The sequence below is a fragment of the Rhagoletis pomonella genome, unplaced genomic scaffold, assembly GCF_013731165.1.
Source record: "Rhagoletis pomonella isolate Grant_MI unplaced genomic scaffold, Rhpom_1.0 Rhpom_scaffold_00007, whole genome shotgun sequence".
Lineage (NCBI taxonomy): Eukaryota > Metazoa > Arthropoda > Insecta > Diptera > Tephritidae > Rhagoletis > Rhagoletis pomonella.
The window spans coordinates 64688433-64703183 of NW_023458561.1; the positions used below are offsets into that span (position 1 = coordinate 64688433).

At 38.6% G+C, this 14751-nt stretch overlaps 1 protein-coding gene across 1 annotated transcript; it reads right to left on the bottom strand.

Annotated features, from left to right (window-relative positions):
- Positions 1-3510: 3510 nt before the first annotated feature.
- LOC118744045 (kunitz-type serine protease inhibitor 4) lies at positions 3511-4813 on the bottom strand. Its single transcript, XM_036476802.1, has 2 exons — positions 4124-4813; positions 3511-4084 (listed from the first exon to the last, which is right to left on the bottom strand). The coding sequence occupies exon 1, from the start codon at positions 4514-4516 to the stop codon at positions 4136-4138; it is 381 nt and encodes a 126-aa protein (XP_036332695.1). The 5' UTR covers positions 4517-4813; the 3' UTR covers positions 3511-4084; positions 4124-4135.
- Positions 4814-14751: the final 9938 nt, after the last annotated feature.

Consider the following 14751-nt stretch of genomic DNA (forward strand, 5'->3'; position numbering starts at 1 on the left):
TTAATTTTGTGATAGTTATTTTCAAATTAAATGTTCCACATCCATCCATATGTAAATATATACATACATATGTATCTACTTTTATAAAATTTGCAAATGTCTTCTTTTTTTAATGACTCAAACAAGCCGCGATCAACATAATTGTTTTATGGTGATGTTAAATGGCAATTTATTATGTTTTTTTTTTATTGTCATCTTCGAACTGCATTGCTGCTAATGTCACGCGCAAGCAGAGCAGCCATCGAAGTCCGTTGGTCATGTCTGCCTGCATGTCATATGCACACAAGATATTTGTTTACGTGTATCTGGTATTGTAGATAATAGCCCGCTTATGAATTGACACCATTTCGATCGTTTTTTGTTTTGTTGCCACTTTTGCAAATCTTTGCTTTCAGCGTACGCGGCATACATATATAAATTACAGTGTGTGTCAGTCAAAATCGTACAGTAGTTTGAAAATAAATTTGTAACAATTATAAATAAAAAGTTGTAAAATTTGGATCAAAATTTCACACTTTTTAATCAGAACTTATAGATTGCAGTTTTACAGCACATTTCATTTTAATGTAATAAAGTGTTACTTTCGCTAGTCGCTACAAAATTTTTTGACGGTGTTGCGCCTTTTCTTCTATATAACGCATGAACAATGTATATTTCTATATGGAAGAAAATGCGCAACACCCGCGACAAAAAATTCTAATTTGACTATAACAATGCATACCCAAAAAAAATGTAAAAATTCTGAATGAGAAGTGTGAAATTTTGTTGGAAATTTGAAATTTTTTTTAATTGTTAATTAAAATTAAAAATTAATAAAATTTAAATAAAACAAAATATTTTCAAAATATGGAAAAACATTTACTGTACGATTTTGACTGACACTCACTGTATGTATGTAAGTATGTACATATCAATGCATGTAAATATATAAATTTTAGTCATCTTTCCTATTTGTTTACACCTTAGCAGACAGACGTCTCTTTGTTTTCTTTACTTTGTAGTTCGCCTAGACCCAACTTCAAAACAAAGTAAAGACATTAAATCGTCTCATGAATTCGAGTTATTTCTAGGGTACGAATTTCGGCAAAAGTAAGTTAACCAGATGCTGGAGGGTATCTCTTAAGCTCATTCATACATACACACATATGTGCATACCTACACACACACACTTTCGCATACATTTACATATATATGTATGTGACAGCGTTCGATGCCATTAATAAATCGGTGCTAAATAATTATGTTTATTTATGATGTGTTTTTTGTGATTTTTTTTTATGTATTCGAACGTGCGACACTTAAAAAATTGCTTTTGATTATAAATACAAATGAGCCAATGTTAAGTGAAACTATTTATAAAAGAAAGAAAATATGTTGTGTCCATTTTTTTTGTTATTATTTTTGTTAAAATTTCGCGAACAATCTAATTTTGCGGATTATCAGCAACAGCGATAGTGAATATTCGCCAGCATAAAGGAAGTGTAAACATAAAATAAAGAAGCTACTTCCTAATTTTAAAAATATCTTTAGTCTTTATTTCGTTTTGTATCCTCTGTTATACTTATGTATGTATGTACTAGCAGAGCCGGCTGGTGGTTGTCAGAAGGCTTATTTCCATTGCCGTCTTAAATATATTTTTATATACAATGTACATATGTATTTCGGTATGTGATTCCAATTAGATTGGAGTTGATAGAAAAAATAATTTTTATTTAAATCTAAACTTTACGATAATGGCTAGCTGTTTTTATTGAATTCCACTAAATTGGAAACCAGGTGAATTTATATGCTTAGTGAGGATATTGCGATGGTTACGGCTTTTTTTTTTTGTAAAGGTGGCACAAAACATCGAAAGCCGAAAAGTGTAGGACTCGCCTTTCGGCTCACCGCACTAAAAACCCACCGCTGCTCCGTTTCCTTAACACCGTGGAACTACCGCGAGGTAAATGGTCGAGCACTTCTTATGCAGTTGCCCAGTTTCGGCTAAGAACAGAGCAAGGCAGGCACTTCTTTAGCTCTCTTGCGGAATTAAATTACCTGATGTATTAATACGAAGAGGAATCTAGGCGAAGAAGACGGCCGCTGATCGGGACTCTGATCGTAATTCCGATTGTCTATCATAGCTACTCTGGATTTTTTTTTGCAGGAAATGCTTTTACCAGTATTATATATCTGGTCTGCCTAAATTTTTGATTAGCTTTATGACTTAACATTTTATGACTCAGTTTGTGGAAAACATTTGCCGCTTTTCACAGATAAACTTACGGAAAACCCATTTATTTCCTTTGCTGGGCTATTTATATGTGTGTATGTAAAATACCACCAGTTCCATCAGAATTGGGAAGAACCTCTCCGAGCCGTTTGATACCAACGAAGCTTCAGACGGCCAACCCCCTTTGCATGTGATTTCTTTAATCTGATGTTGGAGCAAATAATAGGAGCTGCAGATCTGAACTACTCAAGTATAATATTTTACAATCGCTGTCTCTGTTCTGCTTTCTCGAAATTAGATGGAGAGGATCTGGTGGTGAATGGGGACCTTTGGAGTATTCGAGAGAAAGATTCCGCGGAAGATTTACACGCACCTGCGCGTTGGCGACGGTGAATTCAGCAGACGATGGCACGATAAGTTGCAGGAGCTTTACAATGATGTAGACATAGTGCGGGGGATCAAAATACAGTGGCTTCGCTGGGCGTCCGTGTTGTACGAATGAACGCAAACTCTTCTGCCAACTCGTAACCAGCGGTGCTAGCAGAGAAAGAGGTTGACCTCCTCTGTGAGGCAAATACAAGGTGGAGAAAGAACCTGACATTTCCAATTGGCTTCAGGTAGCTCAAATCGCTTAGGCGGTTACAATTCAGAAGAATTACCAGACCAGAATGGTAACAGAAGAAGAAATACTAGACCAGGTTAGGTTAAGTAAGGTAGGCTGTAGTGGCTGCTTAGTGGAGACACACTTCTCATTCCGTTTCTAGAAATAAAGCGCGAGATATCGCAGATTCAAGTCTGATAGACATTCAAAAAGGGTTTGGTGGAGACAACGGCGTTTGAGTCTCGAAAATGCCGGATGATGGTAGAGAAGAGTCGTTCCCAATTTCATTCAAATGGGATGTGGGGTGACGATTCCTACAATCATCCTGAGTTGAGGGCTTTCCAAATGAACGATAGCGCTGGTTTTTTCTTTGTCCATCGAAAGCCAGCCTATGTTCATATATGTGTTGGTTATGCAGTCCAACTTTTATGAGCCAGCTTGGTGCAGTAGGCTTTAATCTATAGTCTGAAAAATCATGGGGGGCTTGGGTGGCAGATGGAGCGATCCAGCTCTTGCCAGATTAGAACTGTATCTTGAATCTGAGTATCTAAAATTAAACATCGCTCATTACTGATTTAAGTTTTCCGGTACTATAGAAGTGTTTAAAAAAGAACGATTGCCAGCTAGCATAACGGAACTCTCATAAAGATATAGAAAATAATTGAAAAAACAACTGTTTGTTTTATTTTTTAATAATATATATATGTAAAAATATATACTTTATTGCTTTGCACAAACTATTGTACAAATTCTTGTGGGTATGTATTTAGATGTAAATATTACAAAATATTACCTTTATTTCAATATATCAAAATATATTTATACATAAATAATAAATAATAATAATAGTGCGATAATTTTTGGAAGAACATCGTTAAAAACCAAAGCAATTATAAAAATTTTTCAACACTTTTTGAAATTGCATATCAAATGGTGCCAAAATATCGAATGATTTTCTTCGGCTTTCAATTGAGAAATAGCAATTTGTACTTAAAAGCTAGAAACCATAATTTATCACAAACAAATAAATTTGTGGTAAATTTCTACTCGTAAATACTAATGAAATGTGCCTTTGTGCATTAGAAATATGAAAGTATGTAAGTAAAAAAAAAATGAACTCTGTTCAATGAAAGCGCCAGATGGACGATCATGCATTTGGCCAGTTTGAGCTGCTTGCCGCCGACGATGAAGGTGATGCGATGCGATGCGATGGAATGTGAAGTGATGTTTGGAAGCCTTCAATTGGCAATTTCGGGGCGTATAAGGAACATTTTTGCACTTTTGCGGCGCTTATTCGTTTGCCCGTAGATAGTCGATGCCATTTACATGCCTTCACACGTGGCCATACATGCCTCATAGCTGGAGAAGTTGTTCTCGTTGCCGTCACAGCCGCCGAATTTGAATTCGACACAGGTCTTGCGACTCGGATCATAGCTGAAGCGTGGAATGAGCGCGCGGCAGACACCCTTGCGTATTGGCATGCGACAGAAGGTTTCCGGTGCTGTGCGACCAGATACGGGCACATCGTCCAGTGAGACGGCATCGAAGAAATCGCCTACCTCATCGTAGAGATCCATGGGGCGGGCTTCGACTGCTGGTGTATTGGTGGTGAGCAGAAGCAGGAGTGGTAGAAGGCACGCGACACTGAAGGCGAATTGTAGCCTAGTCACGCGCTTGTTGTTGCAGGCACTTTGGTATTTCATTTTGGTTGCAGTAATTGTTAATAAGTCTTTTGATAGAAAAAAAAAACGGACGAGCCAAGCTGCTTTTCGTTGCTCAGAATTTATAGTAGAATGTTCAAGATGTTTGCACTTTTTCTACTGGGCAGTGTTAACTTTTTTACTTTGCTTAACTTTTTTCACTTCTCGAATAACACTTTGCGAAATAAAACGAATGATGTTTTAAAGATTTCTATTTTAAGTTTATTTTTCGCTTTTAATAAGTCACTTTATGGCTGATGTTTGCAATCAAACTGAACTCGTTGCGGTTTGGCTACGCGATTTTATATGAGCCTGCGCTGTGTGGCCTAGAGTTGTCGCCGGTGGCAAAAAAATTAAAAAAAAATAAAATTGGCGTTACCACCAATACATATGTACGTGCAATAGTTGGCAACAAATACACGCACAGCAACGATCGTCGCCAACACACGCACACACACACACAAATAACTCGTAAATGCAAAACCCCAATTGAAGCTACTCTCCACCTGAGTTGAGTTGGGCCTCAAAGCACTCTTTCATCTACTCTTTCAGCACTTTGTTGCATATTTTCCACTTGGCTTTCTCTTTGGTGTTCAACAATTTGTTTGTTTAAGCTTGATTGCAATTTTTCGCGGGAAATTCCCCGTGAAAACAAATACATAAATGTAAGTAGGTGTAAAAAAAAAACAAAAAAAAAATACTCATTGACATTATGCCTAGCGGCCGTTTCAGAAACCGCAGGTGGTGGAGGAGGCGCACAGTGGTGCACACGCGAGATTCACTATTCAAAAATGTCTGCAGTCTACAATTTGTATTTTTTTTTTTTTTTTAGTTGAAAGTTAATTAAGTTCCTTAAAGGTTTAAGGTTAACTGTAAAAAACAGCATAAATGTAAAAATTGGATCCTTAAATATTTTTTTGAATTGAAAATCCATTAAGTATTATAGGTTTTTTAACTGTATCACTATGGGGCGGGTCACAGAGTTTAAAATAAACTTTTTTGTAACAAAACCTAATATCTGCTGAACGAGAATAGATATATAAGTACTTAAATGTTACGATATCTTAATGCTTTTGAGATGGAGAGTTCAGGAAAAATAATGTAGTTGGATAAAAAAATTAGTTAAAGAAGGCATTTTTTTTTAGTTCGGTTTTAAGGTGCGGGTAATTTTTCGTTCAATCAGAAGTTTGAAATGTCCGTTAAAAAACAGGCCATAATGTATTTAAAAAGTAAATAAAATAGTTTTTCGGTTTTGCGACCATGGAAATGGATTCTTTGGTGCCATAACTGCAAAAATATGGGTTTAAAACTTTTCAAAAAGTTGATTGCGTATTGTTTTCAGGTCAAAAAAAGGAAAAAATTGAAAACGTAGGAATTTCTAAGGTCATCTTAAAGATCAAGGTAATTTTTTAGTATCCAACGAGACTATTTTTGCTGAATACTCCATCTCAAAACCTTCAAAATACCGTTACATTTATTTCGCCGTCTCTTCCCGTTTTCGAGTTATTTTATTTTGTCACAAAAAAAGTTCAATTACCACACTGTGCGGCTTAGATGTTTGAGGTGTCTTTTCGTTTCGTGTACATGTGTATGTTTGCTTAGTGACGACGCATGCGTCACAGTATGTAGATATGCATGTTGTTATCATTAACTTGGGGTTTTCGTTGTTTTACCTGCTTCTTCAAATTTTTTGTTTGCATTCAAAATAGATTTTTTTATGACGTCAATATTTCGTGCAATTATTTATGCATTTACCAACATACATACATACATACATATATGTATGCACAAATGTGTATGTTACATTTATTGAGTTTATAAAGGTATTTTCCCACATAAAAGCAATGATAATTACTCATACGAATTTGGTCTTAAAAAAATAAGTATAGTACATGAAGAAATTAGCCAGATTAAAATCTAAAAGTATCAAGAAACTCACAGCAATAACCAATTAAGTAATTCGTCTGGGACATGAGAGAGGACTATACATTCGTAGTTACCGTGGAAGGGTTTAGAAAAATCTACGTTTTGCTCTTTGTGAAGTCAGTTCGTACTAAGGTATTCAGGTGTTTTCAGCCTACCAGTTATCAGTTAGTACATACAAATCTGTGCTTGTTGTCGCCGTTGGAAAAGTGGAGAAAAACATGGATGCAGCCATTTACATAACAATGCATTATAATATAACTACGTACGTGATTTTCTTAATTATTTGAATGGTACTACATAATTTTCACACTGGGTGATAACAAAGGCTTGGTCGTCGCATGCAATTGCGCACGCGCACACAGCGCATTGGCGTAACTTTGTTTTACGGCTGCATGTTTTATTGTTAACTTCCATTTTTTTTTTTGCTTTCACTTCGTGCGATTTTTGTTTTGTTTTGGCTTTCGTGCGTCTCTTTTGCTAACAAAGCTACCACAAACTTCCGCACGTTGTCTTAATTGAGTTATAAATTGGAGTTGATTCATTAATCAAGCTATTCGTTGTTAATGTTAATCAGAAGCTCATTATTTTATTACAGCAATATTTTCATTTTCAACAGTAGCGGCGCGATAATGTGGACGATTAGCACACGAAAATTGCTACATAGATATTTAAAATCTAATCGAATGCATAACAAAGACAACAAGACTAATATGCAACGAAATTAGGTAATGATCGTAGTTGGGTTCAGCTCACTGGCTAGACCACCGGGCTTTGTACGCTGAAGTTCACAGTGACCTTAATGCAGAAGTCAGATGCGCAGATGTGTGGGTCTCCGAAAATTGTCTCTAAATTCGAACACCACTTGTTCGAAAAAGTGTATTTGAATGTAAGCCATCATTTGGTATCCGCTTACTTCTTTACTGCAATTACCCTTTTTTTGGAAATAAATGATTCCGCCACCCGCATGCTCCACCTCTGCAGACGATGCATTTTTTCATTAGGCATATCCTTCAATTATCTCTATGTTTAACAATAATACTTTATAAAATATTCAATTTAATTCCATTCGGCGCTTACTTTAGATAACAAAAAATCACCTATGCGCTGGAAGAAACGTTCCGATAACCTAAAAAAAAGAAAAAAATAATTAGGTGGGGTTTACCTTGGGTATGTTCATTTGGTAATTTACATATATATTATTATGTAGTAGCTTGTTTGCGAGAAAGACATCATATTCCGTGGATTAAAAATCTGAGAATAACAAAACCGAATGGACCCAAAGTGGTCCAGGTGGACCCCCAAAGGTCCTCGGGAGACTCGACAGGGGTTCACGAAAATTTATCTGGTTTCGATAGTAAAGGACCAAAATGGTTGCTTGATAGCCTATTCATTTAACTTTAATTTTTTTGCACACATCAGGAGAGGAAACTGGTTAGCTCTCTTAATATGCGTAAATTTAAACAAAAATTTGTTAGAGAAAATTTTAAACATTTACTTATGTGCAAACTGCAAAATTGTGAACAATAAATATTTAGAATTCAACAAAAAAAAAAGAAAGCACTAGTACCGTCCTTCTCGAGAGCAACCGCCTCACTGGTGTGATCTTTAAGAGAAATCAATGAAGAATCAAACATTTTACTAAATTTGCGAAGCAGTGTTTTTTGAAACTTGTAGGTTCTCTGGCCCGCCGTTATCCGAAGGTAATCTATGTGGTTAGTCTAAACATTACTAAAGGCCCATACTGTCGTTGCTGTTTGGAGGACTACCTCATCGTCGACGATGTCATGATCTGTTTCTAAATATTCATGTTGTCTGTTCTGAAATGTTAATAAAAAATTTCTCATAATATTGAAATAATTTTCTCTCTGTTTTTTTCCTAACCAAGAAAAAGCATCTTTGAAGAGCTCAACGAAAAAATTTCGAAACAAAATCTATACTTAAAGTAACCAACGAAACAAAACCGTTTGGCATAACCAAATGTGTTTTAATTTGAAGCGATGTGCCCAGAAAGAAACTAAGTGACAAGACCCCAGCACATCGTCCTCCAAGCAGCTGCGACAGTGAGGCTACGGTGTGATATTTAGTCTCACCGCCTGAATACCCATCGGAGAGTGTTCTGTCAAAGCACCAACTAGAATCGAGAATTGCGACTAGGTGAGGTCAAAAAGATCGCTTAAATGGTCCAACCTGGGCCAGAAAGACTTTACGTGTGGAACTGGCTTTGCCTTTGCCCAGTGGTCACGTCCATTAGTACAAGAATATACTGCAAGTAACCTCAACTCTTTCTTTAATCGGTAAGGTCGACTCGCTGGTGCCTCTGCAGACCAACTTATCCGCAGCCCGGTATCCCGCAAACATCACTTTGGCCTGGTGTCCATATAAGCTTGTCTAGCAAATAATCAAATGTTTACGAAAGAGAATGCAGACATTCCTCATGGGCTTTATTGCCGCTTGGCTATCAGCAGAGACTTCTGCCTTAATGGCGGCTACCTCTGCCTGTTAAAGGCTTCAGTGAGGGAGCTCCTTGCAAAACACATATCCACCAACTCTTCCGTAATGTTTCGACCCAGCCATGTAAAAGTTCACCGGTGCCTGCTTTCAACTTCTTCTTCCCGTCCAATTTCACAGTGGGTGGATGATAAGATGAAAACGTAGAAAATTTCAAGAATACAAGAATTTTCCGTTCCCGAGCTAATTAAGCACCTCGGGCCTATAACTCTGACCACAGCCTGGGCCTTAAGTTATGTTTAGACCTCTAAGTCTGACCACAGCATCAACGGACTCTAATTGGGCGGCCCGCTCTATTATTCTGACTAACTAGTTCAGTCTTCTCTAGTGCTTAACTGACTCTTTACGAGCACGCCGTTTTTCTCCAATTTGGCTTCGCTTTGGTTTCGATCTGTCAGTCGGCCGAGTTGAAAATTTGTTAGTTATATTGGCTACCATAGACAGAATCAAATCAGAAAAGGATGCCATCAACTAATATTTTATTCGCTCGGGACTTATCCGGACTGCATTTTTAAGACCGAAAACTATAAGAAACTGTCATAAACCAAGTTCCGCTTTTTATCGATAACACCCAGATGCAGTCAAAGATACAGAATTGATTTGTACAAGACTAGGATGCGAACTAAATATATATATGAAGTAAATTAAAAAATTGCATATTTTACATGGCATCCACTGGCTCCCATTCCCAGCGTGACCATATTTGCTTAACCCCCACTTTATACCTTTCGCCTTCAATTGTTGCACTTTCAACTACCGTAGTTCAGACTGCCCACCTTTGACTGCAAGCTTCCGTACTAGCTCAATCGGGTGAGGTAAGACGAGAAGCGGCAAACGGATGTTGCAGTGTGGAGCTGGCGGCCATCAGCAATTTAATGCCTGGCAATCGTAAAAACAGCAAAATTATGACCGAAATGAGAATTTAATCGAGGAACGTGAGCAGAAAAATGAGCAAAACTGCAAATTGAACGCACTCATCTCAGCAAAAGAAACCAAGAAACATACTTGCAGAATACACAGATGCATTTGTACAAAAAACAAAAAAAAAATTAAGAAAAACGCCCATCTCACGCCAACACACACAACATATTCGCACTCTTCTTCTGCTTGTTGTTTTTGAATTTCTGTGGCCAACTGTGTGCCATCGGCGGCACTCAAAAAGTGCACTCATGCATTTTTTATCATCACGTTCTTGGCCCGTTCATGTTTTGTGGCAACGAACATTTCAATCGTTTCATAGCTTTATGCGTTGCTTCATTCCCGCATCAGCGCTTCAGCGCTTCAGCGTTCGACGGACAACGTTGAGCGAAGATGAGCGCATCCTTTTTCTTGCTCTTTATGGAGATACATTTTTGTAGTCAGCGTTTCTTTTTTGTGTTGTTTGTAATTCACGCCACCAGGGAGTTGGCAAGGTGCGAAATGTGTTTGCTGTGCTTGTCGGCAGCTAGTACATAGTTACTTCCATCCAAGGTGAAGGAAGGCATGCGATGGCCAAGCCATGCCCATGCTATTGGCACAAATTAATGTCAGCCGTGCAAGTGTTTGCTGCTCAGCTAGAATTTCTTGTTTGTGCCCATTCGTGGTTGCATTTCACATGTACGAGTATGCGTTACGTGTGTGTTATGCCGCCTGTTGCTGATATCTTATTCTGCTGCTGCTGCTGATGCAGCGCCACACTCTTCGATTGCTTGCAATGTGCAGCACCTTTTCTGCATTCCGGTTCAACTTTTTTACGTTAAGTATTTATTTGTGCCTTCGCTCTTTTTCATATCCTGTCGCAGAAGTCATCTTACGAGTAGTCGTAGTTTTTCTGCTACAGCCACACTGCCGGCATCATTGCCAATGCCAGCAAGAACGTGCTAGATGACTCTGGAGACAATTTCTCAAATGAGTCAACAATAAAATTGTTTATTTTATTGGCGTACACATTTCGTCTGTTAGCTGTTCACATTTGAGTTTCTTCTTTGGTTACTTGCGTATGGCAGTTTTTACTTTTATGCCAATGAAATTCTGTTCTTAAGGCAACGGGAATTTTTTGCTAGAAATCCACGGTTTTTGTCTAAACAAAGGTGTTCTTTTGTTCGAAGCGATTTCTCATTTAAATACTCAAAGCTTGTTTTACAGCACAGCTTGGGCTGATCTCGACTCTGTGGATATTCGAGACATTCAATGCTACGTTAAGGAAACATGGTCTATCACACAAGAAATTGAGGGAACGGATAAAGAGCTCGCTAAAGTGACATCCCCAATGGGCCAAACTAGAATGGCTGCAACCGCAACTTAACACAGTCTAAGAGCCCCGCATTCGATATCTCTGACAGAATGGTGACAAAGCGTTACGCTTGGTGTTTCAATCGCTTCGCCTACATTTCCCCCTGACACTTAACTCGGGCGCTTCTACAGATGGAACTCGTTTGTACTCTGAGAGCTCTGTGATGACGCCGATAAGAGTTCTCACTACGAGCCTGTGCTGTTTAGAAGATATTCCGTATTTTCTCCATTTAACCACCTTGAGCTCTCTGTATAAAACAAAACTCAGCTCGGAAGACGATGTAGGGGTTTGGCAGACGAAACGACTGAATGTTATACAGGCACACCAGGTAGAGAACGGTTCCTTGCCACTAGTCCGCGAGCCATATACACAGGCATCCTTGTATTTATCTTTCAAATGTAGTCAGTGCTGACTTCATTTAGTCGGCTCCTTTGGATTTCATCGAGTATAGCTGGAGTGCCTGGAGTTAACTGGTTTCCACATGCCAGCTTCTCTAAGGATGCCCCTTATGGCCACACCACGAATGAGAATTTGCAGCTTATTTAAGGTGGATGATCATCATGGTCCGCCCATGCATGCGAACTCTAAGGGGTTTATCTTATTCGGAAAAAGGTCGAAAATCTCTGTCATTGTCGTCTAGTTTGTGTTGTGGAGGTGATGCCGGCCCCCGGTTTAAGAAATGTAGGATTGTCATTGTCGAAGCTTCGCAGCTGGAATTACTACGTATATACATACTTACTTATGTTCGTCCTGCTACTCATTGCTTGCAATATAATCACAGCTTTTATGCGCTTTCTTTGCGGTGTTCCATAAATCAATTTGAGCATTGCAAAGAGCATGTCAGTGGAAGAATATTCTATTACAGTACATATTTTTTTTTTCTACCGTCACTTTACGTTGTTGAAGCTTCAAACGTAGCAGAAAATTGCAATAAATCCCCAAACCACGAACGTGAACACCTGATGTCCTGCGTGTCCTGCTTAACATTGTGCTCCTGATTGTGAGTGCACCTAAATACATACATACATATACATGTATAGTATGTATGCGAAGTTCACATATTATTGCTGCGTTGTTTGAATCAATTTAACTAATTTGCGCCGACACCTGTAGCTTCGGATGTACGCGTAAATATGTAGAAGGAGAGTAGGTTCTCTAAACTTTAAATGCTACGCTTCACTGTTGCATGCAACGCGTTTGCCACACTGAACCACTATGTGCATAAGCGTGCAAGTGCCAGCGGCGACATATGTATTATTGGGTTGGCAGGTGGCAAATTAACCAGGCGTTGCTGCTACTACTCGTACAATTCCCAAAGCGTTCAAATCAGAGTAGCGAGTGTGTGCCGCACCACAGTCATTGCTACCTCTGCAGCTTTGATACCGCTGGTGTTGTTACTGCAGTCACTGCTGCAGCTTAACAATAAACTTTTGTTTTGTCTGACGTAATAAATTGGAAAATAGTAGTTGTAGCGCACACGCTTTGCCGCATACGTGGCTGTGCTTGTTACGTTCCACAAATCCTGCAACCTGGATGCGCACACCATGAAGATGAATGTTGCCCTAAGGACCATAAGGATCGTGGCATTGTCGTGTAAGATTTGCGGCACTTGCGTGCAAACTGAGAAAAATTCTGTTGAGCAGTTGAACAACCGCCATCCATTTTGTTTCCTTTTAGCATTCGTGCTTTTCTGCCCGTTTATTGACATCTTACTCGTATTTTTATCAGTGTATTTAATATGCTTTTGAAACAACCATAGAACATAAAAGTTGACAAATGCGCGAATAGCCAAGCGTAAAAAAAAATAATAATAGGAAGTGACATGGACAATCTCACTTCTAACGGGTTTCGCCCATAAATCCGCAACTGATTTATTGACAGGCATTGGACTCGTTTTGCTGCAGCTGAAATAGAGAGTGGATACTGCACACTCATTTCTTATCTTGAAAGCTAAGGAAGCACGTTAATAGCACGGAAGGTAGCTACGAAATTAAGTGGGTTATCGAAACGCAAGCGTTTATTATAGAGTCGGGAAAAATGGCTCTGATTTTGCGGATATCCATTATGCAATAAAGTGCGAGGAGTAGATAATGCCTATTCTGGGTAAACTAGCATAGCTTTCAGTTAAACACTATGACTATGTTGGTTTTATTGGGCCTTATTACTTAAGATGAGAGTAACAGGTAGGTAATCTGGGGTTGCTTAACTTAAGCACCAGATGGAAGGCCCAGAAGTATAGAAATCTGCAGACAAATGTCCACAGTATAATTGAAATATCGCGCAAGTATGTCTCAACGCTATTCGAAACCGACACTGTTGGTGTGTTTGACGAAGAAGAATGCACATCAATGGACTTCAGTCTGAAGATCAACCAGGTGCCATAGCCGTGGGCATACCGGCTGAGCTGTCCCAAACTGATGAACTTCCTGTCAACAGAACTATTCAAAAGCAACTAATTTATGCCCCAGATAGGATTGAAAAAATAGGGAGCCCCATAACGACGAAAATAATCAACTTCATTTACAAATTATAAGTTTGTATTCAAAAACAAATGAAATAATAAAAAATTAAAAAATTGTTCCAAGAAATTTTGGTATTCAAATATTGCCTGTAGCAATAATAAAACGATGACAGGTAATAAGATCAACGGAAATAACTTAATTGACTTAATTTCCTACCCTGGTGCGACATAAAGTCAATTGACATTATTACCATTTCAAAAGCGAAATAAAATCCATTGACATCATTGCTCTTTCAAACATTAAATTTGCACCAGGGTGGGAAATAAAGTCAATTGACCTTATTTCCGTTGATCTTGTTACCTGTCACCAGTAAAACGCCTCGCCCAGGCGAGTTGCCTTCGGCGGACGTTTGAGAGCGACTGGTAATAAGAAATCGATACGATGGCGATATTAGCGGCAACAAAAAATGTCTAGTGGGTTTAAACATAAATTCCACGTGTATTCGTAAGTGTGAGCCATGGTTAAAATAATTGGGAAATTTTTCAATGTGCTTGAATTTTCCCAGGGCTAATATTTGGCAAATATGCTGGCCGTTTAAACAATAAATTCGTTAGCATGTATTAAAAAAGTGTGTACGTATGTATGTACGAGTAAGTGCGCCATTGTCCAGGAGTTATTGTTACAAACAATGGCTAAAGTATGCGCTGTAATGCGTTAACATTTTAATATGCAAAATGAAAATTGAATAAAAATTGACAGAAATGCCAATAATCCTTTAATAACTGGCACGACCGACCAAACAATCAACCGAGCAGAGCAGCTAGTTAACCAAACGGACAAACAAATGAACAAATGGCGGCAGCGCCGTTGGTGACATTTAAAACGGTATATTGATATCTACATATATGTAGTATGTTTGGGCTTGTGTAGCGAACAGCAAATGTGAGCGAATGTGAGCGGCGCGCTGGACGCAGGGACGTGTATGTAGAGAAGCGCTAAACCGCTGTCAATGTTGGGGGATTAACGCACCAATTACAGTCAATAAATTGCCGCGTGCCACTTGTGGCGGC